This window comes from Ctenopharyngodon idella, chromosome 12 (genome assembly GCF_019924925.1).
Source record: "Ctenopharyngodon idella isolate HZGC_01 chromosome 12, HZGC01, whole genome shotgun sequence".
Classification (NCBI taxonomy): domain Eukaryota; kingdom Metazoa; phylum Chordata; class Actinopteri; order Cypriniformes; family Xenocyprididae; genus Ctenopharyngodon; species Ctenopharyngodon idella.
In genome coordinates this window covers 12,279,679-12,306,654 of record NC_067231.1, presented here as the reverse complement: position 1 = coordinate 12,306,654, position 26,976 = coordinate 12,279,679, and the positions used below count along the sequence as shown (strand labels likewise).

The window sequence follows — 26,976 nt, the reverse complement described above, 5'->3', positions numbered from 1 at the left end:
GAATTGTGGCAAGGCACAGATCTGGCCAAGGTTACAAAAAAATTTCTGCTGCACTTAATGTTCCTAAAAGCACAGTGGCCTCCATAATCCTTAAATGGAAGACGTTTGGGAAGACCAGAACCCTTCCTAGAGCTGGCCGTCCAGCCAAACTGAGCTATCGGGGGAGAAGAGCCTTGGTGAGAGAGGTAAAGAAGAACCCAAAAATCACTGTGGCTGAGCTCCAGAGGTGCAGTCGGGAGATGGGAGAAAGTTGTAGAAAGTCAACCATCACTGCAGCCCTCCACCAGTCGGGGCTTTATGGCAGAGTGGCCCGACGGAAGCCTCTCCTCAGTGCAAGACACATGAAAGCCCGCATGGAGTTTGCTAAAGATGGTGAGAAATAAGATTCTCTGGTCTGATGAGGCCAAGATAGAACTTTTTGGCCTTAATTCTAAGCGGTATGTGTGGAGAAAACCAGGCACTGCTCATCACCTGTCCAATACTGTCCCAACAGTGAAGCATGGTGGTGGCAGCATCATGCTGTGGGGGTGTTTTTCAGCTGCAGGGACAGGACAACTGGTTGCAATCGAGGGAAAGATAAATGCGGCCAAGTACAGGGATATCCTGGACGAAAACCTTCTCCAGAGTGCTCAGGACCTCAGACTGAGCCGAAGGTTTACCTTCCAACAAGACAATGACCCTAAGCACACAGCTAAAATAACGAAGGAGTGGCTTCACAACAACTCCGTGACTGTTCTTGAATGGCCCAGCCAGAGCCCTGACTTAAACCCAATTGAGCATCTCTGGAGAGACCTAAAAATGGCTGTCCACTAACGTTTACCATCCAACCTGACAGAACTGGAGAGGATCTGCAAGGAGGAATGGCAGAGGATCCCCAAATCCAGGTGTGAAAAACTTGTTGCATCTTTCCCAAAAAGACTCATGGCTGTATTAGATCAAAAGGGTGGTTCTACTAAATACTGAGCAAAGGGTCTGAATACTTAGGACCATGTGATATTTCAGTTTTTCTTTTTTAATAAATCTGCAAAAATGTCAACAATTCTGTGTTTTTCTGTCAATATGGGGTGCTGCGTGTACATTAATGAGGAAAAAAAAAGAACGTGTGATGTCATATTAATCATACTTGCGGAGACAACCATGGACGTGACACCAACAGAGCTCATCGTATTTTTGTCCTGTTGGCAGTGGCGTAGCGGACGGGCACGCAGGGTTGCGGGTTGCAACCTGGGTTGCGTCAACAGACGTTAATCATGTATCGATGACAGCCAGAGATATTGTCAAAAAGCATCAAATATTGGCAATATTAAAAGGATTTGGTGTTTCCAATTAATGTAGGCCTGTTACATTCTTCTAGTCTATTATTATTATTATTAGGTTAGGCTTCTTTTATTATTAAATTAATATCATAATAAATTTGCCCCACAATAATTTCATAGTGCATCACCGCATAACTGACGTGCTGTGAGGATAATAAAAGATTAGGCTATTAGATATCTTTGAAAATGTTTTAAACATTGTAAACCTCAAAAGTTTACAATGACTTTAGTAGTTACTAGAGAGTTATCATGTTTTTCACTTTAGAATACTGATCCAAATAATTAGTAATTCCTTCTGAAGGATTTGGTAATACTTCAGTCATTACTAGTGGGTTACCATGACCTTTACTTTAGAATTAATTATACATTATGCATTATTCATGTTAATTATGAGCCTGTATATTGCAGTTCTTAGTAGTTCTCTGGGAGGTATGAAAAAACAGTAGTTACTAATTAGCTAATAGTGAACTATCACCTTCAACTGAGCACTGTTACTTACTAATTCATTAATCAGAGTTTCTTGTTAGTTAATAGTAGTTACTAGAGTGTTAATAATGCATTACTCATTTGTTCCTGTGTAGTTATTCATTAATGAATGATCGGTATTCTTCAGTGTTACCAACCCTCCTTATGATGTGAGGAAAGGAGGCAAGGAAAGAAAATGAGGATGGAGGAATCGAACGGAAGCTTATTTGTACATTAGAATATTCATAGTTACTCTAGGGTCACTTAAGTTAAGTGTCATCAGCTGCGCTCAAGGGATCTGAAGTCACTGAATCTTTCATTCAAACGATTTGTTCAATAGGACTGATTCATTCAGGCGCAAAACAGTTTTGCTGAGGCTTTGTTTGTAACTATTTTCGTTGGTGAAATAATGCAAAAACAGGCAATATTGTGTCTAAAATGTAAGTTACTTAATATTAAATTCTTGTTTGTTCAATTGCAGTATAAAATCAATATCACATTTGCAATCATGCTGATATTTGGGAAAAAATAGCACTCTTCGTGTGATATTGCTAAACTATTTAATTTGATATAAATATAAAAAGACAAAAACTCGTAAAGGGGATTCTGGCATTCTAACAGCATTTTAACAGAGTAAATCACAGTAAAAATGTACACTCTAAATGTGCACGCAGTGGTCTAATCTACTAGGTAACATGGGTGAGGTGTTGTTGTTTGGTTTTTGCAGTGAGGGACATACTCGATAATGTAAGACTGCACATCGTTAAAACAACAATTATGATATTGAAGAGGATATATAGCGCTCACCCTTAACCACAATTACAAACTCCACCCTAGCAAATGCCTGACCCCACCCCACCACTAACCCTACCTTTAAAGAGGCTATAGTCCCCACTCTAACTTCCGGTCTGAGACAGCTGGCCTGGTGCGGCTGCCCAGAAACTGCTTATGGCTCTATGGCCACGCAGTGGGGAACCATCAATTTATAATTTGACAATAAACATCTAAATCTTTTTGAAGAAATAAACCCTTCAAATCTGCATATTCAGTTTGAGTTGTGTTGTGTTGATGTCCGTTTTCTTCATATTAGGATGTTTCCGCGTAATGCTTTCAGCTCTGTGATTGGTGGTCCAGCTGTGAGATTACAGAGGGCCAAGCCATAGCATGGCAATAAGCATGATTTCAATTGACAGGAAAATTGACCATCATATCGTCCCTTTTAATGGGTGGGGCTTGTTATCAGTAGGTTTATGACGCGTTAAGCCCGCTGTGGGGAACTCGATTGAAAAAAAAAAAAAAACAGCTGATAAAACAGCTAGCGCTATTCTCTATGGAAACCGCAAGCAACATTAATGATGAGGATATTGTTGCTAATTTATTATCCACGACTTTTAAAAAAAAGCTGGAGTTAATCGGCAAAGGAAGACCTTCACCAGAGCTTAATTTTGTGCAGAAAGCCAAAGCTTTTGAAAGCAATTATAAAAGATAGATACCCCTGGATGATGACAGCTTCTTCAATCAAGAAGCTAAAGATTGATGGCTGGAATTGTTTGCAGTTTGAGTAAGTTATTTAAAATCTAATAGGTTACGTGACTGTTATATGTTAAGCTTTAGTTGAGAAAACAGTTATTTTGCAGAATTACTGGTCAGTCTGTAAATTTACTAACTAATGCCTTGTTTCCACCGAGCGGTACGATAAAGTACAGTATGCAATTTTTGCCGTTTCCATTGTCAAAAGTTGTGAATGGTACCCTAAATTTTGAACCGTACTGTACCACTTTTTTGGGACCCTTCCGTTGGGGTACCTAGCACAGTAGTCCGGCACTAAAGGGTGGAGCTAGACTCACTGCAGAACGTTGATTGGTTGACAGAGAATCGTCATTTGCAGAGTGCACATGAAGTCGATCGCTACTTTATGGCATACAAAATTGCCTACTAAGAAGGGTACTGTTGGCGGTGGAAACGCAAGCTGGATCAGAGTTTCCCGAATCGTACTGAACGGTACTGTAATGTCCTGTACGGCTCAGTGGAAACAAGGCATTAGTGACCATGCACATTTGCTGTAATTCTGCATAATAGTTAAATTTTTTCCCTAAATCATAAGTTTAATACGGTCTGTTACATACATTTATTCGGCTGATGTGCCAGTCTAATTATATGATTTATTATAAACATATGCAGAAGTGTCTGTTCCTAATGTGTAATTGGTCTGAGTGCTGTCATGATGCGTTCGCTTGCATTAAATTTTGTTGGTTTTGTGGCCAGTTGTCACCATATTCTGCTGAAATGACACACCGATTGTGTGATGCAATTTTTTGTAATGTCGATTTGCATTTTATTACTTTTTGTTAAATTTTGGTGATAACTCTCACATTTACTCTGATGTTTGCTTGTGGCATTTCTTGTCAAAGGTAACATGCAGTATTATAGAAGAGGAGACAGTAAGCTTGGCTGATTTTAGGCTGAGTTTTCCTTTTCCCCAGACAAGGGAAGGGGGTGAGAGGGCCAATGTTCAAGAGTCACGGTTCACTACTGCGGCCACTAATACGGCCGAATCACAGCCATGCTGATAAAGGGCCGTGTCACACAACTATTCATGTAATATTGCTCATATATAAACTTGTCCACAATAGAACTGTCATTCTTTCTCACACACATTTTTTATTGCTTATAGGTCTTATGTTTTGTGTCATGATTTTATTAATCTTGATTTCTCAGAATTATGCAATGTGTGCTTTTCCTGGGTGCATCTGCTGTGAACTGGCATAAATATACAGAGGATCACGACGGCCAAAGTTAAGACTTTTGCTTAATAATAAATTATATTTTGGGTTTGTTTTTTGTCAAACCCATACCGTATGCCTTTAGAACACTTGGAATATATGGCACTAGTTGCATGGGATTATTTTATGACACGTTTGCATCTTTTTTTTTTTTAGCTTGAAGTCAAGCTCAAGCAGTACATTTTTTTTTTGTATTTCTCAGTTTGTGTTCCAAAAAAGAAGCCAATACAGCTTTAGAACAACATCAGGATAAATATTTACTGCATTTTAGATAGACAGTCTCAGAAAAATAAGTTAATAAAGGGTAAATAAACTCCAAGCAGATGAAAGGCATCATTTGCTAATAATTGTGATGCCTGGCAGTGTTTTAGAGGGGTGTTTGTTCATTTTATTGTTCTGAAACCAACTGCTCAGAGGTTGTCAGAGGATTTTTACAGTTTTAAACTATTCTATTGTATAGCCTGTCTGGCAAAAGTTATTCATTCTTATATCAGCAACTATAATCTGCCATGTTCCAAAACTATGTAATTTTTTAATTTAGATTTTTAAATTGGATGATGCTGTTGGTTAGTGTATAACTGCAGTTTTGTCTTTCTACTCTACACTAATTGTATTGATATTTTCACATGATATTGTTAGATTGCACGACGTCATCTGAACATGCCATACCTTGACTTTTAGTGATTTGACACCACTAGTAAAGAGCATGTGTGAGCATCATTAGGTAGGGTTTTTACCTGAAAATCTTCATCTGATAGGTAGCACTCGAGGTGCAGAGGGTCAACTCCCTCTGGCAGGGGTTTGGAAGTGAGCTCCTCCACAGTGTACTGCTGCCTGCTGAGTTTAGACAGGGCGTCTTTAACCAGAATCACTTTATTATGGGCTCCTTCAACCTGCACAGACATTCAAACATACAGTTTCATCCTCCATAGGCTTCAATATTAAAAATCTTTGGGCTGTATTAAAATCGACCACTATCTACTCATATATGATTCATATATGAGAATCCTTTTAAAGCAAAAACTCATCTGTAGCATTCTGCAGGGTTTAAAGTATTTGAGTAAATAAAATTGCTATACTTAATTATTATTTTGGGGAATTACTTGTATCTGTAATAAAATGAAAGTTTATATTGACCTACATATTTTGCAGGTTACTGTGGATTAAATCTTTCCTTTTATTAAAGTATTTGGTCACAGCTCAATAATGGGAGTATTTTACGTAAAGTAATTTCTTTAATAAATGCTTTTTAATAATAAATATGGGTGCAGGTAACAGAGAAAAAGTACTCTTTACACCTCTGGCATTCTGTAAGCTATGGGTGGAGTAATGTACCTGTACTTTAATATTTGGGTTTTTCTCCCAGTAAGGGAAGATGTTGGTAAAGGTGAGTGGTTCTGCACCAGCCAGGATAAGGTATGCCTGAGGGGGCCGTCTGGAGTTCTTCTCTATGAAAAACAAACACAAGAAGGTCATTATTATACAGCAAAGCAATAAAATATGCACAAAGAATGTGTTTATACTCTTTCCTCTGATTATGCCAAAAGGTTTACCCAAAAATAAACATTGTCTATATTTACACATGGTTGCTCAAACCCATGTGACTAACTTTGTTTTCATGGAGGACAAAAGGAGATGTCAGCCACAGTCCATTCACTTTCACTGCAGCTTTTTTCCCATATAATGAAAGTGAATAGTGACTGAGGCTAAAGGCTGAATGAGTCAAATAATGAGGGCGAGTAAACAGAAGACAGAATCTTCTTTTTCAGGTGAAGTATCCTATTAAGCTGACAGTTTGTAAGGTCATTTAAATGTGATCAGGGAAAGGTCAGACCCAATCGACGCACTGATCACACTCACGTTTTTTGGCACTCAGTTAGCTTGTACATGTGCACATATCTGACTAGTTCTGATATCAAGACTGAATAAAAATCCGATTTTTTTTTTCCATTTCAAAATCTCTTGTAATGCAGCCTTAGTGAGAATAAGAGCCTTCTTTCAAAAAGAGTTAAAAAATATCTTACCAACCCCAAACTTAACTAAAGTAAAACAAGTGTATCAATCTAAGTCAACTGGTGCTGGTGCAATGGTCTGTAACAGGGTTTCCAAAACAGGGGTATGTGATAGAACTGCAGGGAGTTTGTGAGTTGATTAAAAGCTAATAATTAAATCAAATGTAACATTTGGGGCTGCACAATTAATCAAAATAAAACTAAAATATATATTATATAAAACCGCAATTATCAAATCAAATTATTTAATTAAAGAAGTATTCAGTCTGTTGAGTTCATTTGCACACGTGCAGCTTTTAATAAAGTGTTTCAGTTCTCAGTTCAAGAGTGTCTCAGTTTACATTAAATGCTGTTTCTCACCAACTGCAAGCGCTGTGAGTTTAACTTGCATTTGGGTGTACGGTTCACTTTATTTGCATCACATTTGCATAATTTCCAACATTTTTGTGAACAGAAGTTTACAGCATTTTATCAATATTCCGGCAAAATAAAAGCTCAATGATTTGACGGGTTAAAAGCTTGAGGGTTTGAAATTGAAAGTGAATTTAAGACATAAATATTTGTATTGTAACTTAAAGTGTTAGTTGGTTTTTGTCAAGAGTAGGGGTGTTAACAATACATTCATGTCACGATTTGGTTTGATACACAATACTAATAAAAATAAAGTTAAAATGTAACTTTTTTTTTTTTTTTTTTTTTTTTAATTATTACATCTAAGACATGATAAAGTACTGTTCAAAAAATGCTAAATTTGTTATAACAGTAGGGGTGAACTTGAATGGGCTTGGACTTGGTCTATCTCCCCCATGACAGGGCAATGGTGACAAGTGTGAACACCCTTCAAAGTAACTTTCTATTAACAGTAGCAGTCATGCCATTCGTAATATATGACAACATAATCAAAATGTTTGGCCAAGTTGTGCAGCTCTCTCTCTCTCTTTATGTACATATATATAAAATAACTTTAGAATAAAAACAAATCAAAATAATACAATTATTAAAAGAAAAATATATTTTATCTGTATACTTGCATGCCATGTCCCCATTAACCAACATCAGAGAACCGTGAGCATGCAAATAATTTGTTAAATTATTGAAATATTAACTTAAATCCTCAGAGGGTACTTTGAGTAAATATTTTACAAAGGGTTCGGCAGACAAAAATGTGTGTGAACCCCTGGTCTGTAACATTAATAGGGATTATGTAGTCTCATTAAATTAAGCATTACATTATGTTACTAGTGCTGTCAATCTAAACATTTTTAATATATTTTTATATTGTAACAATTGAACATAAAATATTCAAATGAACATAGAAAAAACAAAGACGATTAATTTTAAATATGTGTTTAATGCCGTCTTTTTACCAAGTACTATGCATGAAGCCCAGTATCGCCGATAACAATACTACTACTGATGCCTCTATTAAACAGATTTTTCCCCCCTCAATTTTAGCCTATAATTATAGCCATGTAACATTACAGTATAATTGAAAGCCATCATTTTTAACATTAAATAGGCTTTAAAAACTAACTTTTAATTTAAGTGAACTTAAAACAATTTCACATAAACCCATTATAATAAATGTCACATTTAGCTGTGCCTTTAATATACTGTAGCAGGGCTTGCCCTGCCAAAATTTTCCCTGGTCCTGCCACATACACACACACACACATCACACAACCATTTTGCTTTCAGTTAAAACAGCTCAAACATGCATTTTAGTCTAGGAATAAAAACACAAAAATTAACACGTTAATTTTGACAGCCCTAGTTGTTACTGATCAAGAACAAAAGTTACTCCATGTTGTTGTTAAGGACCTGCCATCTGGTACATTCGGACTAGCACAGAGTCTTCAACCCTGCTTCTGGGGACCCACTGTCCTGCAGAGTTTAACTCTAACCCTAATCAAACACACTTGAACCAATTATAAAAGCTCTTCAGGATTGTTTGAAAATCACAAGTTGAAGCAGGTTGAATATAAACTTTGCAGTGTAGTTGGTCTCCAGGAGCAGGGTTGAAGACCTCTGGACTAGCATGAATTTCCTTCATTAAACCATCCTGACCTCTTCCCTGAGTGTAGATTCCATCTCCTAACCTTGGCAGTACTGTAGTGTTGTTTCCAAGGCACACTTCCTCTCACTGTCCCAGCGGATCTTGGCCGAGCCAGTACATTCTGTATCTTCTGGTTGCTGCCCTTGCCACAGGTACACTTCCATCCTGTTATCCACCAAGAACAGAGCTACAGAGAATAAAAAAAACAGACAAAGATTTAGAGAAAACGTAAACTATTGACACTGTACAATGTGCAACACATGATGCAATACAACATCAGTTGACATGGTTATAGTCACATGTAATGACATTATGTACCAGGCTGAGGGGCTGAATACAAGTTCTCCTGCAGGAACGGCATGGCCATGATGGTTCCTGTCACTTGGGCGGGCCCGAACTGCTCCTCTCCCTGAAAAGTCCCACCGCTGGCACTCAGACGGAAAAGACGTGGTGTGAAATTGTACTTCCCTGGATCTGCAAGCACACAGAGACATATACTTGTGAACATACCTGAATCAGATCAAAAAAAAAAAAAACAAGCACATGGGCCCTGCTCCAAAACCTAGTGAGCTGCCTACTTCGGCAGCATTTTAAAGCTTCACAGACACACCCTCAACAGACAAGCAGCGAGATTATGCTGAAGATCCCTGCTTTTGGCCCAATACTAAGGCAACATTGTATGTAACTTGCAGAAGTCTTCCAAAATGTATTGTGGTGAGCTCAGTGAAAAAAATCTATTAAAGATGAGAGAAATGTCTATTAGAAATATAATTCATGTGATACCACAAAGTTTTGATACAAAATAGTTTAATCTAATTAGAATTTAACCAATATTTTGCGTGCAACTTTATTTTAGACTTATTCAAATATTGTGCTGTTAAGATAACAACATGCTAATGGAAAACTGGAAATCATCATCAAAAAAAAAAAAAAAGACATACTAGAATATTGTGCATAGAGTGTTTCAAATCAGTCACTTATGAAGTTCCATTTCAGATGCTGCCTACCTTTGTCAGCAGCAGACAGCAAAAAAACTCACTAGATTTGGAACAGAGCCATGCCATCATAAGGAAATATACATGTGTATGTTATAATGACATACCAATTTAGCAACCTTATAACAAGGAAACATGGATTGTTTAGAAATAAACATTTTCTCTTTTTACCTTGCAGCATGCAGTCATAGGCTTTCCTGTCCTGCTTGCCAAGAGCATCCCAGAATTCCTTGGGCTCAGTTCCTTCCTCTATTTCAATTACTTTCAAACTGCTGTTACTGTTCAAACCCAGCTCACGAGGACAACTGTAACAGTATATATATATATATGCATAAATATACACTGTGTTCCAAATTATTATGCAAGTGACATATCAGTAGAATTTCAGTACAATAAACATTCAGATTTTAGTTTTTCTAAGAAAGTGTTTGTTTGATTATTTATCCATATCTTTTTAGATAACTGGTATCAATCTCAGACAAAATAATTTCCCTGGTACTTAGGTAAATGGAAACCCTACTTAAAGATGTTGTTCCACATTATTAAGCAAGTCACAGTTCTCATGCAATGTGGGGAGGAAGAAAGATCTTTCTGAAGATGAAAAGCATGAAATGGTGCAATGTTGTTCAAAAGGCATGAAAACAACTAATATTGTGTGAAAACTGAATGCAGATTATCGAACTATCATAAGATTTGTGAGTGATTTAGAGCACAGCAGAACTCGGTCGGTATTTGAAGTTGCTGGTGTCTCTGGAGTCTCAAGAAGCTCTCCATGCAGGCTGGCAGTTATGTGTAAAACTGCATTTTAGCCACCACTAACCAAACCTCACAAAGAGAAACATTTACAGTGGGTGTAGAAATACATTTTCAAACAGTTTTATTGCTGTGGTGTTTTTTTGCAGCATTGGATAGTGCATTGTATTTCAGAAGGCACTATCCTTCTTTTTATACCATAGCAGAAAATGGTCAGTTATGAACTCCACATATATTACAGAAGTCATTTTGAAACCCTCAGAGACCCTAAAGGGACCTTCCATCTCACTTCCCAATATTCCAGCCCAAATCATCACCCGCCAGCTCCCTGCTGACGTCGTAGTCTTGTTGGAACGTGGTGGCCATTCACCAACCATCCAGAAATCTATCCATTTAGACCATCCATTGTAGTACGGAATTCGTCATTGATTAAAACTATTTAAAAATTAGTCTTCATGTATTTCTAAACCCACTGTAAATGTTTCTCTTTGTGAGTTTTGGTTAGGAGTGGCTGAAATGCATCTTTATGCACAACTGCCAGCCAGCATGGAGAGGTTCTTGAGACTCCAGAGACACCAGGAGCTTCAAATACCTGTTTGCTGCTTAACACTGGCTTTTTTATAGCTGCCCTTTTAATACAATTAATTTTTTTTGACAGGAACTTACCTTAATAAGCCTTTATCTGACCGAGTTCTGCTGTGCTCTAAATCACTCACAAATCTTATAATAGTTCGATAATCTGCATTCAGTTTTCACACAAATTATTTTATCTGAGATTGATACCAGTTATCTAAAAAGACATGGATAAATAAACAAACACTTTCTTAGAAAAACTAAAATCTGAATGTTTATTGTACTGAAATCCTATTGATATGTCACTTGCATAATAATTTGGAACACAGTGTATATACAAATACAAATGCACACACACACAGACATACATATATATATATATATATATATATATATATATATTTTTTTTTTTTAGATAGATAGATAGACATAGATAGATAGATAGATAGATAGATACATAGATACATAGATAGATATAGAGAGATACACACACACACACACATACACAATTACCACATGGTCATTACATTCTTATACAGAAAAATGTAAATCTATATGAGTAAATCTGCTCACGTTTGAGTGAGGCGCTCCACGGTCCTCTTGCCCACTTTCCGGGCACCTGGATGAGACTTACAGCCATGCCATAGGTAGAGTTGTCCCTTCTGTACCCCCAGCAGCAGCAAACTAGCACGAGAGCGCAGGCTGGCACAACAGCACTCCACTTCAACCAGCGAGCCCTCCATTTCTGCCTCTCCACGCACACAGAACAAATGCCAGTCTCCTGACAGGAAAACAAAGAAATAACACATACACATGGAATTACTGCAAGTTATAAAACAGGTCTGGTGAGTTTTGTTCATTGTTATCTGTGTTTATTACCTGTGTTGTTAAAGCTATCCTCCCTGGAGCCTCGGTGGATGATTAGCCCTCCTTGGAAGAGTTGGAGGAAGCAGGGCGGCTCTTTGCCCTGTGTGACCAGCACTTGCGCCCCCCTGTGGTTGCCCAGCTCTACCGTCATGAGGGCAGATGTGCCACGCCCACTGACACTGGAGTGACGTCCCTGCCAGAAGAAGCATGCTGTGCGTTCCCTGCCTGGGCCAGCTGTACTCACTTCACCAGGCTTCTGTCTCTTACCCACTGCAAACACATATGATAAAATTTTCAGCACCTCTTCCGACTTCTTTTGAATTTCAGTTGATACATCTTTCCGACTTTCAGTTGATACATCTGCACGAGTCCAAACTGAATGTGATTATCACATTCCCCCTGCTGGCCTATTTTCAAATTGTATGTGTACAATAAACTTTCATTATAAACAAGAGTAATAAGGAGTCAAAATGATGATGCACATAAGAAAACATATTGCAAAAAACAAAGCTTATTTCATTCATATATATATATATATATATATATATATATATATATATATATATATATACACACACACACACACACACGGGCGGATTGGCCATCAGGCAATTCTGGCATATGCCAGAGGGGCCGGACCATTTTTTTTTAATGTGGGCCGGTCAGTTTTATTTTTAAAATATATAAATAAATCGTTTTTACAGGTTGACAGCGCATAGGATGGGTTTTTATTGCTTGCACGATTTCACTATGGTTATAATAATATTAATAATAATAAATGTCAAGCATTTGGCCCAGTCAGCAACGGCCGGCCCGGTCCCAAGATGGGCCGACTGACCAGGCCTCTTTACTGTTGCTATGTATGTCCGGCAAGCCATGCCGCTCTCACGCCACACATCATCTCTCAGAGTGAAAAAATACATTGGAGCAAAGAGGACACTGACAATACGTCGACAGACAAGAGAAATTTAAAAAATAAATACCGTTTTGTGGCTCTTTAATGTGTCTTGACAGATAGCGGCTCGTGACACTACACACCATTTTTCAAGTTCAAGTCCACGTTATTCTAACTGCTTTGTCGGACATAAATGTGGATAGGGCGTTATGATTAGTTAGATCGCCTGTCAATCAAACTAACTGCGAAGGGTCAGTCAAAATCAAGCACGTCATCAGAGAGAGTGCAACACGAGCAAATTGTCAGTAAAAGTTAGATGATGGACCGTACAAAAAAAAAAAAAAAAAAAAGGAAAGGCAATGCAGAAAAGGTTCGAGAAAGCAAAAAAAGGCTCTCAAGTCAGATGCTGACAAATACGTAGAATTAACCGAAATCTTCTCAAAGGGTTTAAATTCGGCTGCTGCAGCGAAGGACAGTAGTGCCGTAGAGGTAAGAAAAACGTCTCAGGTTACATATGTAACCATGGTTCCCTGAGAAAAGGGAACGAGACTCTGCGTTTGCAAACACTATGGGGGAACGTCACGTGACTCAGTGTCTGAAAGCCAACTATCCAATAACTCCAATGCCTATTGGCCGGCGGCAGCCTATGACATCATACGGCACGACCCAGAAGTATAAAAGGCGAGCCTGGGGAAGCAGTCATTATCCGTAGTCTTGAGGGACTGTTCAGCAGGCAGCCCGAAGCATGGCAAGGAAACGCAGAGTCTCGTTCCCTGTTCTCAGGGAACCATGGTTACATACGTAACCTGAGACGTTCCCTTTCGAAAGGGAACTTCTACTCTGCGTTTGCAAACGCTATGGGGAACGATATACCCACGCCGCCATGCTTGAGGAGAGTGCCTGCCAAGAAATATGGCTGAGACAAAGGCTCCAGAGCAGTTAGAGAACTGCTTGGCAACTCCCCCTCGGGTCACACCAGGCTGTCAGTGACAGCATTCCCTTTGGCCAACAGCCCAAGCTGAACTTCAAGAAGGCCTTCCTCAGAGGTCCTACAGAAGCTGCTAAGGCGTCTGGAACCAGCTTTTCCGAAGAGAAAGCGATCCCTTTAAGGGAATGTGGCCAAGGAACCGAAGGGAACCTTGGCCAGTCACTAGAGGGGAACGAAATCACCCCCAATGCCACCAGGGAGGCCGACCTGGTCTGACACGCATGACAATCCACCTAACACAATCCAAGGAGCAGTGTACTCAGTAAAAAGCACCTTTTACTCTTTAAAGCAAGAGGAGTGCAGCGTACGCCAACACGTATTAAGGAAGGCCTGGAGGGGCCTATAACCTCAACAGACACGTGGCATCAGCTCGTGGCAGTGTTTAGGCCCCATGGACGATAAACAACCAGACAAAAAGGAGGTTGGATTTATCACTTAGGCCTCTGGCCAACGAAAGTGTATACAGATAATTATCAAAGAGAAATACGCCCAAACATACTCCAGTGTGTTCAAAAAAGTCTCGTGGCCGTTTCCAGGAGCACAAAAGATCCACCCTAGGCACTAGGTGGCTCTTAGCTCAACTAGATTAGAATCAGACTCGGGGAGGCAGATGTAGGTTAAACCAACCTTCCATAAGGTTTCACTACCATAATCAACCTGAGGGGCTAGCCACTCGGAATACTCGGTTAAAGCACCTTGTTACTCTCACAGCGAGAGGAGTACATGACTCCACATATTACACCGAAGGCCGAAGTAGGCCTGCCTTAGTAAACACATGGCATCAGCAAGTGGCTACCATAACCATACCACCCAAAGGCCATGTATTAGAAGTTTCCAAGATGATTAATACATGAAAAATGCTGCCGAACATCGTGAACAGGCCTGTTAGGGCCTATCCGTCAGCGATGGGGCATGGCCGAAGGTGGCATGGTTTCCCAGGCATCCTGCCAACAAGTGGACTAGAAAAGGAGGCCTTAAGGGGCCTCCATTCCAGCATCAAGTGGCGATCAGCCTGCTCACAGATTAAAAAACACAAACTGTGCCATCATGTAAACTAAAAAAAGGAGGCCTGAAGGGGCCTGCCAATTCAATAACACGTGGCTTCAGTTCGTGAATAAGGGAACCAAGCTACAGGGAACCAGCTCTAACCCAATTAGCTATGGGAAGCTAACTGCAACCTGCGCTAGGCTACACATTCCAACAGGCAATGTACCCTAAATATTTGTGACTAAAGGGAACCAAACAAAACCAACATGGTCTAAGGGAGGCTAATACAAGCCTAATACCTCAAACAGACACGTAGCAGGGCCTGTGGCAGCGTAAATCTGTGAGAATATGTGAGCATATTATGATCAGTTAAACAGCATTGTAAAAACAACTGCTAACTAGAAGAAGGCCGAGTATCATAAGGCCTACAATCCGAGTTATATGCAATATAGCTGTTAACAAGATCACCAAAAAGGGAGATACTAGATACCAACTTTCCTCAAAAAAGTGCCTCTAACTACCCTGAGTATGCAATCCAACGGGTGATGCACCCAGTGACACAAAAAACCTCTTAACTGGGGAATATAAGTCACCATATACTCAAATAGAGGCCACTTTACAGCAAAAGGGCCTGCTATTATGAGAGCAGGTGCTAACCTGTGGCAGCATAAATAAGCTCACATTCAAATGTAGGGCAAAAGTCTAGAACTCAGAGTAACACAAACTTTGATATACATGCTGTCTTTGAAAGGAAAAACACTCTCTGTACAGATTCTCAAATCTGATCTAAGCCCTAGAGGACAGGAGCTAAAAACTAGCAATGTCAACTCAAACTTGATAAATACAAAACATCAAGTGGCTCAGAAGAAAATCATTTCCTTTAGCATGAAAGTTCCAGAAAGTGGGGCCTAGCACACACCTGCATAACTTATCTACGCGAAGATAAGGGCCTACCACCTGAGAAACAGCATGAGAGGGTCAAAAACAGTCTACAACCTAGCTGTTAAACTCACAATTGCACCTACACAAGCAAGGGGATAATTGGGCATACGGCCTAAACAACTCCCTCGGGAGGAAGCCAGAACTGGGAACTACACATCCTGAAAGGATAGTAAATACATATGGGGTTACTTCATATACCACACATCACCTAGCTCTAGCCTGGCCGCTAAGCTATAGGCCTATATACTACAACAGGCCCATAACAAAGCCTGATCTTCACTTCCAAGTCTCATAATGAGAGAAATAAAGCGAAGCTCAAAGCTAAAATGTCAGGCGGCTGGTTAGGGCTGCCATAGACATATAAACTGAAGTAATGAGTGCCAACTCAAACTATACTGAAAAATAGCCGAGAGGCTACTCATATATATAGAAAAAACTAAGCAGCAGCCATTTTGTGGCCTGCTCAGTCAGTCTCAACACTCCAGTTTTGCCAAAAAAAAACCCTAAATAGTTCACATTTACCTGTTACATGTTCAGGAAATGATACAGGAACAACACAAGGTCAAACATTTAAATAATTAAATCAGACCTTGTCTTACCTTCGTGTGGCTCGAAGACTAAAGACTCCTCCTTCACTTATTTGAAATGGGAAGGATGAAATCCATGGTTCTAGAAGCCCAAAGAACCCTTTCACTATCAAGCCAGAAGGCGGGCCTTCAGAAAAATTTCATCATGGGCCCGGCTGTCAGCCTGACTGTTCAAAGGTGTCGTCCTGAACATGCACAGTGATTAAAAACGCCCGGGAGGTCGAGGAAGAGGGGCGAAGGCAGATGTAGAATTACCTTCGCCAAGAGAGGGGATCGATAAGCGGTGTTGCTGGCGCCGGTGATCAATCACCTCCCTTAAGTCCATCTTCCTCTTCCTCATATCCCGCCGCTTCTGCGACTTGCTCCGAGGTGGAGGAGGCGCTCGAGCGGCGACACTAGACTTCTGGCCCTGCCTCTGAGCCTCGGCTCGAGACGGGCCAGGGCCTCCCGGCTGTCTGGGCCCAGGATCGGACCTGAGCGGTATGCAATTTTTGTATGCTGCTGAGCGTGCCTTCGCCTCCCTGAACTTTCCGACAACCGTTTCAACGGAGCCACCGAAAAGTTCAGTTGGCGAAACCGGGGCATCGAGGAGAGAGCCCTTCTCTTTCTCCCCGATGTCCGCCATGTTCAGCCACAGATGCCTCTCTGTGGCCACAATGGCCGCCATCGGTCTCCCAATCGAGGCGGCCGTCTGCTTGGTGGCCCGGAGAGCGAGATCTGTGGTGTGGCGCAGCTCAGCCACCGCATCAGGGGACAAACCCTGCCCCTGATCCAGGTCCTTCAGCAGGTCAGCCTGGTAGGCTTGCAACACCGCCATAGTGTGCAAAGCCGCGCCAGCCTGACCTGCAGCAGCATATGCTCTGCCGTTCAGACGAGACGTCAGTTTAAGGGGTCTGGACGGCAGAACCGAGCTTTCAGTGTCGGTGCCCTGCCTGTGACGAGATAGTTGGCAAACGTCTCGTCAATGGGCGGCAGCGACACATACCCATGCTGGCCTAATCCCTCCACATCAGCGAAATTCCCCCACTGATGTGGATGAATTCTGGCCGAGTATGGGTTCTTCCATGCCTTCTTGATCTCTACGTGAAGATCTGGAAGGAATGGAAGGCTCACTGGAGTTACGGGGTTGCGGTCAGAAAGAAACCGTTCGTCTAACCTGCCGCGAACGGGCTCTTTCCTCACGCGCTCCCACGGCAGCTGCAGCCTGCTGGCGGCGCGCTGCACAACCTCCAGTAACTCGGCATATGCTGGGCAAGGAGGCTTGGAGAAAGAAGTAGTCACAACTTCTTCCTCCTCCATTGCCATCTCCTGCTCATGGGGGCTAGCAGCCAGAAGAACACTCGCTCCTGGATCCGATGATGTCTGAGATAAGACATCATCGTCATCCAGGAGCTCATCCCCGCCAGCCGCCGCCAGAGGTTGAGAAACTGTGACACCTCTCTCAAACTTGGCAGCGAGCCAAAACTCCACCTGCAAGCCCCATGAGTGCAGCCGCCGCTCTGCCTCGGCACGAGCAGGGCCGGACCCACCAGGTGCAGATGTTGACGCCTCTTCCCTTGAGAAGAGGGCCAGGCGGGAACGGAGAGTTCTCATGGGAAAACACTCACAACTCTCACAGACAGCGCCCTCAAGCACTGTCCGTGTGTGTTCTTCTCCCAGACAGTGTACGCATAGGGTGTGCGGATCCTCCGGAGTCAAAAATCTCGGGCATGGATCCGCACACTTCCTAAAACGTTTCTGTTTGTCCTCAGACATAATCAGAGATGTACTCACAAGTATAGCAGAGTTATACACGACAGTGGCAAGACACAGACAGTCCCGAAAGACCATGAGATAATGACTGCTTCCCCAGGCGCGCCTTTTATACTTCCGGGTCACGCTGTATGACGTCATAGGCTGTCGCCGGCCAATAGGCATTGGAGTTATTGGATAGTTGGCTTTCAGACACCGAGTCACGTGACGTCCCCCCATAGCGTTTGCAAACGCAGAGTAGAAGTTCCCTTTCGAAAGGGAACAGAAAATATAGCTAGCTCAAGTCATTTTCACGCTATTTCTGCCAGTTAGCTCCAGTGTTTTTTTGTTTTGTTTTCTCAAAATAGCACAGTTGAGTATACTTAGATGCCCTTAAAATTATCTTAAGTACTAAAGAAGAATTTTTAGTATATTAAATACAAAATTAGTGTGTGAAAATAGAACGCTTTAAGTACATTATGAAAGTATACTTCTTTCACCTGAGAATGCGCGTGTCCGTGGGTGGGGCTGTGTGGGTGTGGTAATGTGGGCTGGTGTGGCTACAGTGCCAGGGCTGAATTTTTGTACCAGTCCGCTCCTGTGTACAGCCCTCACATTTTTGTAAATATTTTATTATTTCTTTTCATGTGACAATGTAAGTAGTGTACAGCTTGTATAACAGTGTAAATTTGCTGTCCCCTCAAGATAACTCAACACACAGCCATTAATGTCTAAACCGCTGGCCACAAAAGTGAGAACACCCCTAAGTGAAAATGTCCAAATGGATTACTTGCACTGAGCCTCATGACGCACATCCGGTTTGCAATATTACAGCTCAGTTGTTTCCGGTTGTATATATTTTCAATGTGCCGTTATCACATAGCTAACTAAACCACTCTTAAAATATGAGTCCTCGGGATGATTTTAAATTCCAGACATATTTAGAGACAGGAGAAGAGATATTCTGATGATTACCGTGTATATCCAAACTCAATGGAACTTTAAGTTTTAATCCAACATAAGCCACGATTCTTTCACCACAGGGTGTCAGCGCTCTACTAGTGATCGCGACGCTGCAGTGTGAGATGTGATGAATAAGATCAGAATAAACATAATATTTTAGTCACTATTCTGTGCCATTTTCTTTTTACTGACAATCACTTGTATGTAATTCACACATTTATGCCAAATATCCTAATATTCAAAGTAGTTGCGCTGTCATTGCGTTATTCTTTCAGATTAATTAAATATTTAACATCGTTAAGGCAGTTATCACATTCATTCAACTATTTTAAACACTGAAATAAAAGAGCACCAACGCAAGCAATACCGCTTGTGCGAAAATTAACCATAGTTACTACATTCTAGTAAAGCCATGGTTCGCCTTCATAAGTATTTGATTAATTATAACTATTACATGAAAGGTAAGTTATACTGCTGTTTAATCGTCAGCTTGGTTTGTTTGTGCAGTATACTATGCTCTTCTGCTCCTTTACAGTCAGAAAGCAGCTAGCGCGCGATGCTAACGGTGCTAACGGACAGTTAGTTTACAGTCATTGTCATTCTGTTAACAGATTGTCAGGAGGGAATCAGCGATGCTTGACAATTTTAACTTGTTTTTGTTTGCCGTGCAACTGTAACGTAAAATAGTCTAGCCATCGTGATAATGCGTTGTCACCCATTACTACGCTTACCATAGTAAAACCATGCGCTTTCTTGAGGGTGTTTATCAGTCAAATTCATTTAAATGTAAATTGAACAGGTATCAAATATGATGACTAAGAGAAAAACACTGCTAATGAAAAGACAAGCACTTGACGGTGGTAGGTTAGTGGGGAAATATATTTATTTATTATTCAGAATGCGCATTTTACCCTTCACCTTTACCCTCAGCTTCTTTAGCAAGGCAGTGGTCGTCTTGGAGGTGTGTTTGGGGTTGTTGCTCTTCATGCTCTGCTTCAGTATGTCACAGTACATGTTGGCATTCATGGTTCCCTCAATGAACTGTAGCTCCCCAGTGCCGGCAGCACTCATGCAGCCCCAGACCATGACACTCCCACCACCATGCTTGACTGTAGGCAAGACACACTTGTCTTTGTACTCCTCACCTGGTTGCCGCCACACACGCTTGACACCATCTAAACCAAATAAGTTTATCTTGGTCTCATCAGACCACAGGACATGGTTCCAGTAATCCATGTCCTTAGTCTCCTTGTCTTCAGCAAACTGTTTGCGGGCTTTCTTGTGCATCATCTTTAGAAGAGGCTTCCTTCTGGGACGACAGCCATGCAGACCAATTTGATGCAGTGTGCGGAGTATGGTCTGAGCACTGGCAGGCTGACCCCCCCACCCCTTCAACCTCTGCAGCAATGCAGCACTCATATGTCTATTTCCCAAACACAACCTCTGGAAATGACGCTGAGCACGTGCACTCAACTTCTTTGGTCGACCATCGCGAGGCCTGTTGTGTGGAACCTGCCCTGTTAAACCGCGGTATGGTCTTGGCCACTGTGCTGCAGCTCAGTTTCAGGGTCTTAGCAAAGCTGAATTTTCAGCAGTAATTGAAATCTTTCTAATATGCTGATTTTGTGCTCAAAAAAAACATTTCTTATTATTACCAGTGTTAAAAACAGTTGCTTTTGTGGCAGACATGATTACTTTTATTTATTTATTTATTTATTTTTTAAAACTGCAAAAAACTGCATTATTAATGTCTTTGTCACTTCTGATCCATTTAATGCATCCTTGCTGAATAAAAGTATGAATTTATTCCATAAAAAACAACCTTAGTGACCGTAAACATTTGAATGGCAGTGTATATGTATCGTCATCATGACTTCATAGAGTGCCACCACAAGCTGTTTATTAATATATTATATATATATATATATATATATATATATATATATATATATATATACATATATATATATATATATATATATATAAACCCTTTTATTAGTGTTTAAAAAAATTGTGATCATGAACTCAATAATGAGTTTGGAAGATGGCTTTCAATCATACTTCTCTTTTGCTCCTAAAAATACTTTCTGTAAATGTTTTAAGATGCTTGTTCTTCATTTTGTCTTTTAAATACTTGTATGTTTAAAATAAATAAATAAATAAACCCTTCATGGTTACATGTTATATAAGAAGGCAGTCCTTTGTTACTGTATGGGACTGACAATCTGTGAATACCGGATACTGTCATCTGATTAGGTCAATATTTCTAAACCTGTTTGACACCACGGCCCCCATTGTCAATACAATAATATAAGAAGGCCCCATGATTTTTCCATTTTTTCGTTATTTAATGAATAAGTATTAAGGATAAAATATTTTAGAACTTGGAATAACCAGAAAAAAAAAGTAAAATCACAATAAATATGCTAATGGTATAACATTTTATTAATTTATATGACTTTTCCAGATCTAGAAATCACACCTGCAAAATTAGGCTTCCTCATATATCCAGTGGGAATTCTGGTTCTTCAAAAAAGTAAATAATTAATTAATTATAAAAATGCCTGATTTAATGTTTGTTTTGTCTTATTTTAAATAAATTTGAGTAATCTTCTTGAGGCCCCTATGGATCCTTGCTGAGGCCCCCTGGTTGACAAGCACTGTATTAGGTAACTGTATCGCCTGAAATGATGCATACCAAGTACAAAATTAACATTATAAATAAATAAAGTTCCATGCCTCACTCACCAACATTAGTGACTGAGTATTTCCAGCGGATGACATAGGTGTCGCCCTCGTGCAGCTGACCCACACTCTCTGGCGGGATCTCAAAGTCATCGAACTCACGGATGTGCCATGTGTCCACAGCAACAGTGGCCAGCTCAGCCTGCCGCCCATCCTCAGAACGGACCAATCCATGACCTCTCTGCACGTCCACACCCTCCAGCACCATCTTCACGGGGCCTGCTGCTCCCGCCAGCATCTCTTTGACGTCACACGGCTTCAGCTCAGAGTCACAGGTGGGAAGGTGCTGATAGACTGGGCTCTAGAGGTGAAAGACAAAATGCAGATTGTTAGTATCTTTTTACAGGAGAGAAGGTTGGAATCCATTCTGAATGTCTTGCTATCTGTTACCTTCACCTCCTCTACCACCGGTTCATCTTTGGGGGGTTTCCTCTCTGCCCAATCTAGAAATTTCTCTCGGAACAGAGCAGTTTCATTGTGTTCTGACAGCCGGCCAAACAGGGCCCAGCTTGGTCTGCCCTCACCTTGTCTACTCACAAACACAGACACAAATGAGAAAAGGAGTAGGATCCTCATGAGATTTCGATTCCATTAACAGTTTTTTGAATGTCTACATTCTTTAGTATGAATTGAACACATTGAGAGAGATTGACTGAACACGATAAAACAATACAAAGATAAAACAGACAATACATCTTTCTGCTGCATTGTCCTCTCTGGTTACACACACAAAAAAAGCAAAAACAAAGCAACCAGTGTAGTCCAATTTGTGAAAAATGACTCTTTGACTGACTTTTTGACTAATTCATTCAAAGAGATTGACTCAATGTTACAAGACTAATTCACTGAATTGTTTGGAACAGATCTTAAATCACTAACTGAACCAAGTCATTTACTTTTGTCTTCTCCAACTTGAAATGAGAACTGTTAATTACTAACTTTGTTCATATTCAGTGTATTTGAAGATACACATTACATTTTGTTGTAACAAATGCCATTATAAAAATATTAATTGTTGTTATTATTTCACATTTTTGTTTAGAGTTTAGTTAGGACCAATATTGACAAAACAAAATACTTTTATTCACCTCTACTATGCTCTAATCAAATTATACCACATGGGGGCAGTATTGTGGTTGCATATATCAGTCTGTTTGTGAGGTGGTTTCATGTGTCCTGGTTTTAATGGATGTTCCTGAGAGTTCAATCTTTTTTTGAGAGCTTAATAAACAACTCTCTCCAGGCTCAAAGCAGGCTACAAAATCATAATGTGGTAAGACAGGTCCTACAAGATTATTTTTTTTAATCACACAGAGAACATGAGCTATGAATAGTCAGTGGAGGTGTCTCTCACTTAAGGGTGTCTTTATTGGCTGAGGAGGGGTCGAGGGGGTTGACCCTGCAAGTGCTGTAGTCGTATGCGCCACTCCAGATTTGTTTGCCCAGCTGCACTGCCACCTTCCTGTCACTCAAAGGAACATCCTTTCCTGTCCAGACGTACACCTCGCTACCGAAGTCAAACACCAGCGCCTGCCACATACGCACACTTTGAGTTAAGTTCAGTACAATGGGTTCAAGCACAGTTTACCAACACACACACAAAACATCCACAATGGGACAGAACTGTATAGAAGAGGCTATAAATGTGACACCTCCTTAGAGTTGAGCAGAGAGACACTAGGAATGGACGCCCAGGCCTCCTCATAAGGAACCAGCTTATCCTCCACCAGCCTGTAGACACAGTTTGACTCCACTACAGCACTCTCATACAGTTCATCTTCCTCCGGCTCCCCTGCACCTGTAAAACACACACACAGAGAAATACATGCAAGACTGGAGAATAAACTGAACTTGATTATGTAACATGAGTAAACTCTGGCCTAGAGTTAATGGTCTATATATACAAAATTACAAATGAATGTGTGTGTTTATGGTGAGTGAAATACTGTCATTTCAACATCTGTGCTTCATGTGCAGGGCCTGGCAGGTTATGTGTTTTTGTAAGTGCCTGTACCTCTGTACTCAGTCTTTCCTCCCAGCAGACTCCAGAACTCTTTGGCTGAACGGTTCTCTGTGTTGATTCCCTCCTCCAGCACGGTGACCTGAGGAGCTTTGCAGCCCAGATCTCTCTTTGTCTGGATGTACTGAGCCATCTCTGAGCTCTGATATACACACACAAAAACACAGAATGGGTCACAACTTTTAAGAAAATCTTGTCTGTTTTAAAATCTCTTTCGGTAATTGAAATAAATTCAAATACATAATAGATTAAAAACTTAAAAAGACAAAAATTTGAACAAGTAAGTTTGAGCTGAAGTACTAAAATTACTAAAACTAAAACCAATAAAAATAAAATAAAGCTAAATAGAACAATTGAAAATGAAAAAAAAAAAAAAAATTTAAAATGAAAACTGAAAATATAAAAATAATAGCTAATTCAAAAAATTAATAAATACTGTAATAGTATATAAACAATGCTAAAATAACACTGGTGTAAACTGTTATATATAGAATAAGCTTGGATTTTTATTTATTTTGTGGTAGGTACCTTAGCTTTTTCAATGACATTGGCAAATTCTCCACTCCAGAAAAAGCAGTGTTTGGGAGTGATGAGCAGATAGCAATCTCCACTGTTCAGAGAGCGGGCTGTGGGTTCAACCAGACGAACCTGAACATGCCTGCGGCCTGCGTGAATTAACGGAAAAAGCAGAACATGCACATTTAGGACATAAAAACTTAGTCAAACTTGCACTGATATTTTGCATGATCCTTGACTGCTTCACCTTTAATGTGGATAAGCATTAGCTTGTGGAAAGGCACAGCACTGTTGTTGGTCACCACCTCTGTAGACTTCACGCTCCGCAGACTGACTTTCTTGAAGTTCTCTTTGCTGGCCAGACCTGCCAGAGCCGCATCGGCCAAATTTGAATGCTTGGCCACTGAAGACAGAAGAGACATTTAAAACCAATTAACAGTGTTCATATTTGCTACATCACCATTTTAATTGCTACTTCAATGTAAAGGGAGAGGAGAGGGATGTTCAGTAAATTAAGTACTTAATTACAGCACATTACCTCATTACTTCACAAGAAATTACTTCTAATAATGATAAACAGCTGCACTCTTCCACCCAAGAGCAGTATAATTTTCTTTTTTTTTTATTAATATATTTTAAATGTTTAAATTTAAATGTTCACGTTCAGCTCTATTTCACCACATTTATTGCCTGATTAACCTGTTAGACCCCATTCTTGTCAGTTTGTTGTCATCAAGTCAGAATTAATTGTCTTAAAGAAACAACCTGTAAAGGGCTTAAATGTATTGTGAAGTTATTAGAAATCTATTTGTATGAAATGGGGGAAAAAATATGAAATTGGCCTTGTTGCAGTCTAGAAATGCAATGCAGCTAAAGCCACAGGTCTGATCATGTTTTATTTAAAAGATGAAGATAATTCTAAAACTCTGAGTTTTATGCAATATTTTTTAAGACCATGTCATGCAGTTTAAACTAAAATGCTAACTGATGTTTATTCACATCTTCTAAGCATCCATTCAGTCTATTGTCTTTATTGTTTTGTGGTGCAAATGGCCCCATTCAGTTTCAGGCTTCCCTGCACACATTCTCACCTCTCTGGTGTATGTTAATTAGTATGCTTCTAATTATTATTCTTTTGCCTTTTATATTTACGTTGTATTCACACTTTTTTAATCCCCAATTTCTTTGATCAAACTTCTCACTTTACCTTACAGGCTTTGTTTCAAATGGCCTTCTTAAAAAAAGAAACATTCCAATGATCTTTACTTTTTAAAATGAGTCATAATTGCTCCTGGTAATAGGTTATGCAAGGATTAGCTAAATGTTATCTTAACACAGCATCAAACCATGTTTTTTTCCAAACCCGCTTTATAACATTAGTTGGGTGTTTGAAATAACCTTCTGTGATCCCATGTGGCTTCTTATCACAAAATGAGACAAAACTGAATTCAGACTTAAAAAATGCATTACGACAAAGCGGTTCAATTAAGTGTGTATTGACCTTGTGAAAAAAAAATTTACTGTATAAATATTTTTAATTGACCGTTTTTATATGGGACAATACACAATGCCCATTGCACCATCAGCCCATTTTCCAGCGTGGTTTCTTGGCTGTCATAGAGGATGTGTTAAAGTGGACATAAGGACTTTATAGCAGAGGTACTGCTCTAACAAAATCCAAATTTTCAGCACTTTTTACGGTACCATTCATTTTTAATTGGCCTTTGAACTTGGCATCTAAGACAGTGCACTATGTATTGCGCTTTCAGCCCATTTTGCGGTGCTTTTTCTCGGCCGACACAGAGGATGCATTAAAGCGGACATAAAATCTTAATACTAGAGGTATGGCTATTGCGCCAACAGCCGAAATTGTGGCGCTGTTTCTCAGCCGCCTCAGAGGATGTGTTAAAGCGGACATAAAGACATTATAGTACTGTTCTAATGATAATTAAATTATCAGCACTTTTTACTGTACTTTTTTTATTATTATTATTTTTTTTTTTTAAATTGGCCTTTGAACTTGGTATCTATGACAATGCACACTGAGGTTTTAGCCCATTTCGAGGCGCTGTTTCTCGGCCATCACAGAGGATGCATTAAAGGGGACATAAGGACATCATAGTAGATGTACTGTTCTAATGAAATCCAAATTTTCAGCACTTTTTACTGTACTAATTTTTTATAGGCCTTTGAACTTTGCATGTGAGATAAATGCACAATGAGCAGTATTGTCCCATCAGAAAGAACAAGGGCCAATTAAAAAAAAAAAATTGTCAGTAAAAAGTGCTGTGAAATGGGCTTAAAGTGCAATATGGCTTAGTGTGCACTGTCCTACATGTCAAGTTCAATGCTTTATAAAAAAGAATGTTACAGTAAGAAGTGCTAAATATTTGGTTTTGTTAGAGGAATACCTCATGTCCACTTTAACATCCTCTGAGACGGCTGAGAAACAGCGCAGCGAAATGGGCTAATGGTGCAATATGGCTTATTGTGCATTGTTTTAGATGACAAGTTCAATGGTTCTTAGAAAATTAACGGTACAGTAAAAAAGTACTGAACATTTGGATTTCATTAGAGCTGTACCTCTGCTATAATGTCCTTATGCCTGATTTAACGCATCCTCTAGGACTAGCAAAAAAAAAAAATCAGTGCTGCAAATTGGCCTGATGGCACAATAGGTGGCTCGGTATGTATTGTCCCATTTAACGACCAATTAAAATGTGCTAAATGTCGTATTTGACAAGATCAATACATCATTTATTAAATCACTGGATTTAATAAA

At 40.0% G+C, this 26,976-nt stretch overlaps 1 protein-coding gene across 4 annotated transcripts in view; it reads right to left on the bottom strand.

The window, feature by feature from the left end:
- The window catches only part of svild (supervillin d), a 128,673-nt gene that overhangs the window by 5,320 nt on the left and 96,377 nt on the right, over nt 1-26,976 (bottom strand). For all 4 annotated transcript variants that reach the window (XM_051914472.1, XM_051914471.1, XM_051914473.1 and 1 more), the window contains 14 exons: nt 24,442-24,597; nt 24,207-24,343; nt 23,673-23,820; nt 23,311-23,456; nt 23,013-23,188; nt 22,049-22,187; nt 21,662-21,959; nt 11,833-12,090; nt 11,527-11,734; nt 9,799-9,932; nt 8,951-9,106; nt 8,676-8,819; nt 5,900-6,012; nt 5,302-5,457 (listed from right to left, as the gene is read on the bottom strand). In XM_051914472.1, coding sequence (XP_051770432.1) covers nt 5,302-5,457; nt 5,900-6,012; nt 8,676-8,819; nt 8,951-9,106; nt 9,799-9,932; nt 11,527-11,734; nt 11,833-12,090; nt 21,662-21,959; nt 22,049-22,187; nt 23,013-23,188; nt 23,311-23,456; nt 23,673-23,820; nt 24,207-24,343; nt 24,442-24,597 — 2,369 coding nt within the window. The remainder of the gene's footprint in view (nt 1-5,301; nt 5,458-5,899; nt 6,013-8,675; nt 8,820-8,950; nt 9,107-9,798; nt 9,933-11,526; nt 11,735-11,832; nt 12,091-21,661; nt 21,960-22,048; nt 22,188-23,012; nt 23,189-23,310; nt 23,457-23,672; nt 23,821-24,206; nt 24,344-24,441; nt 24,598-26,976) is intronic.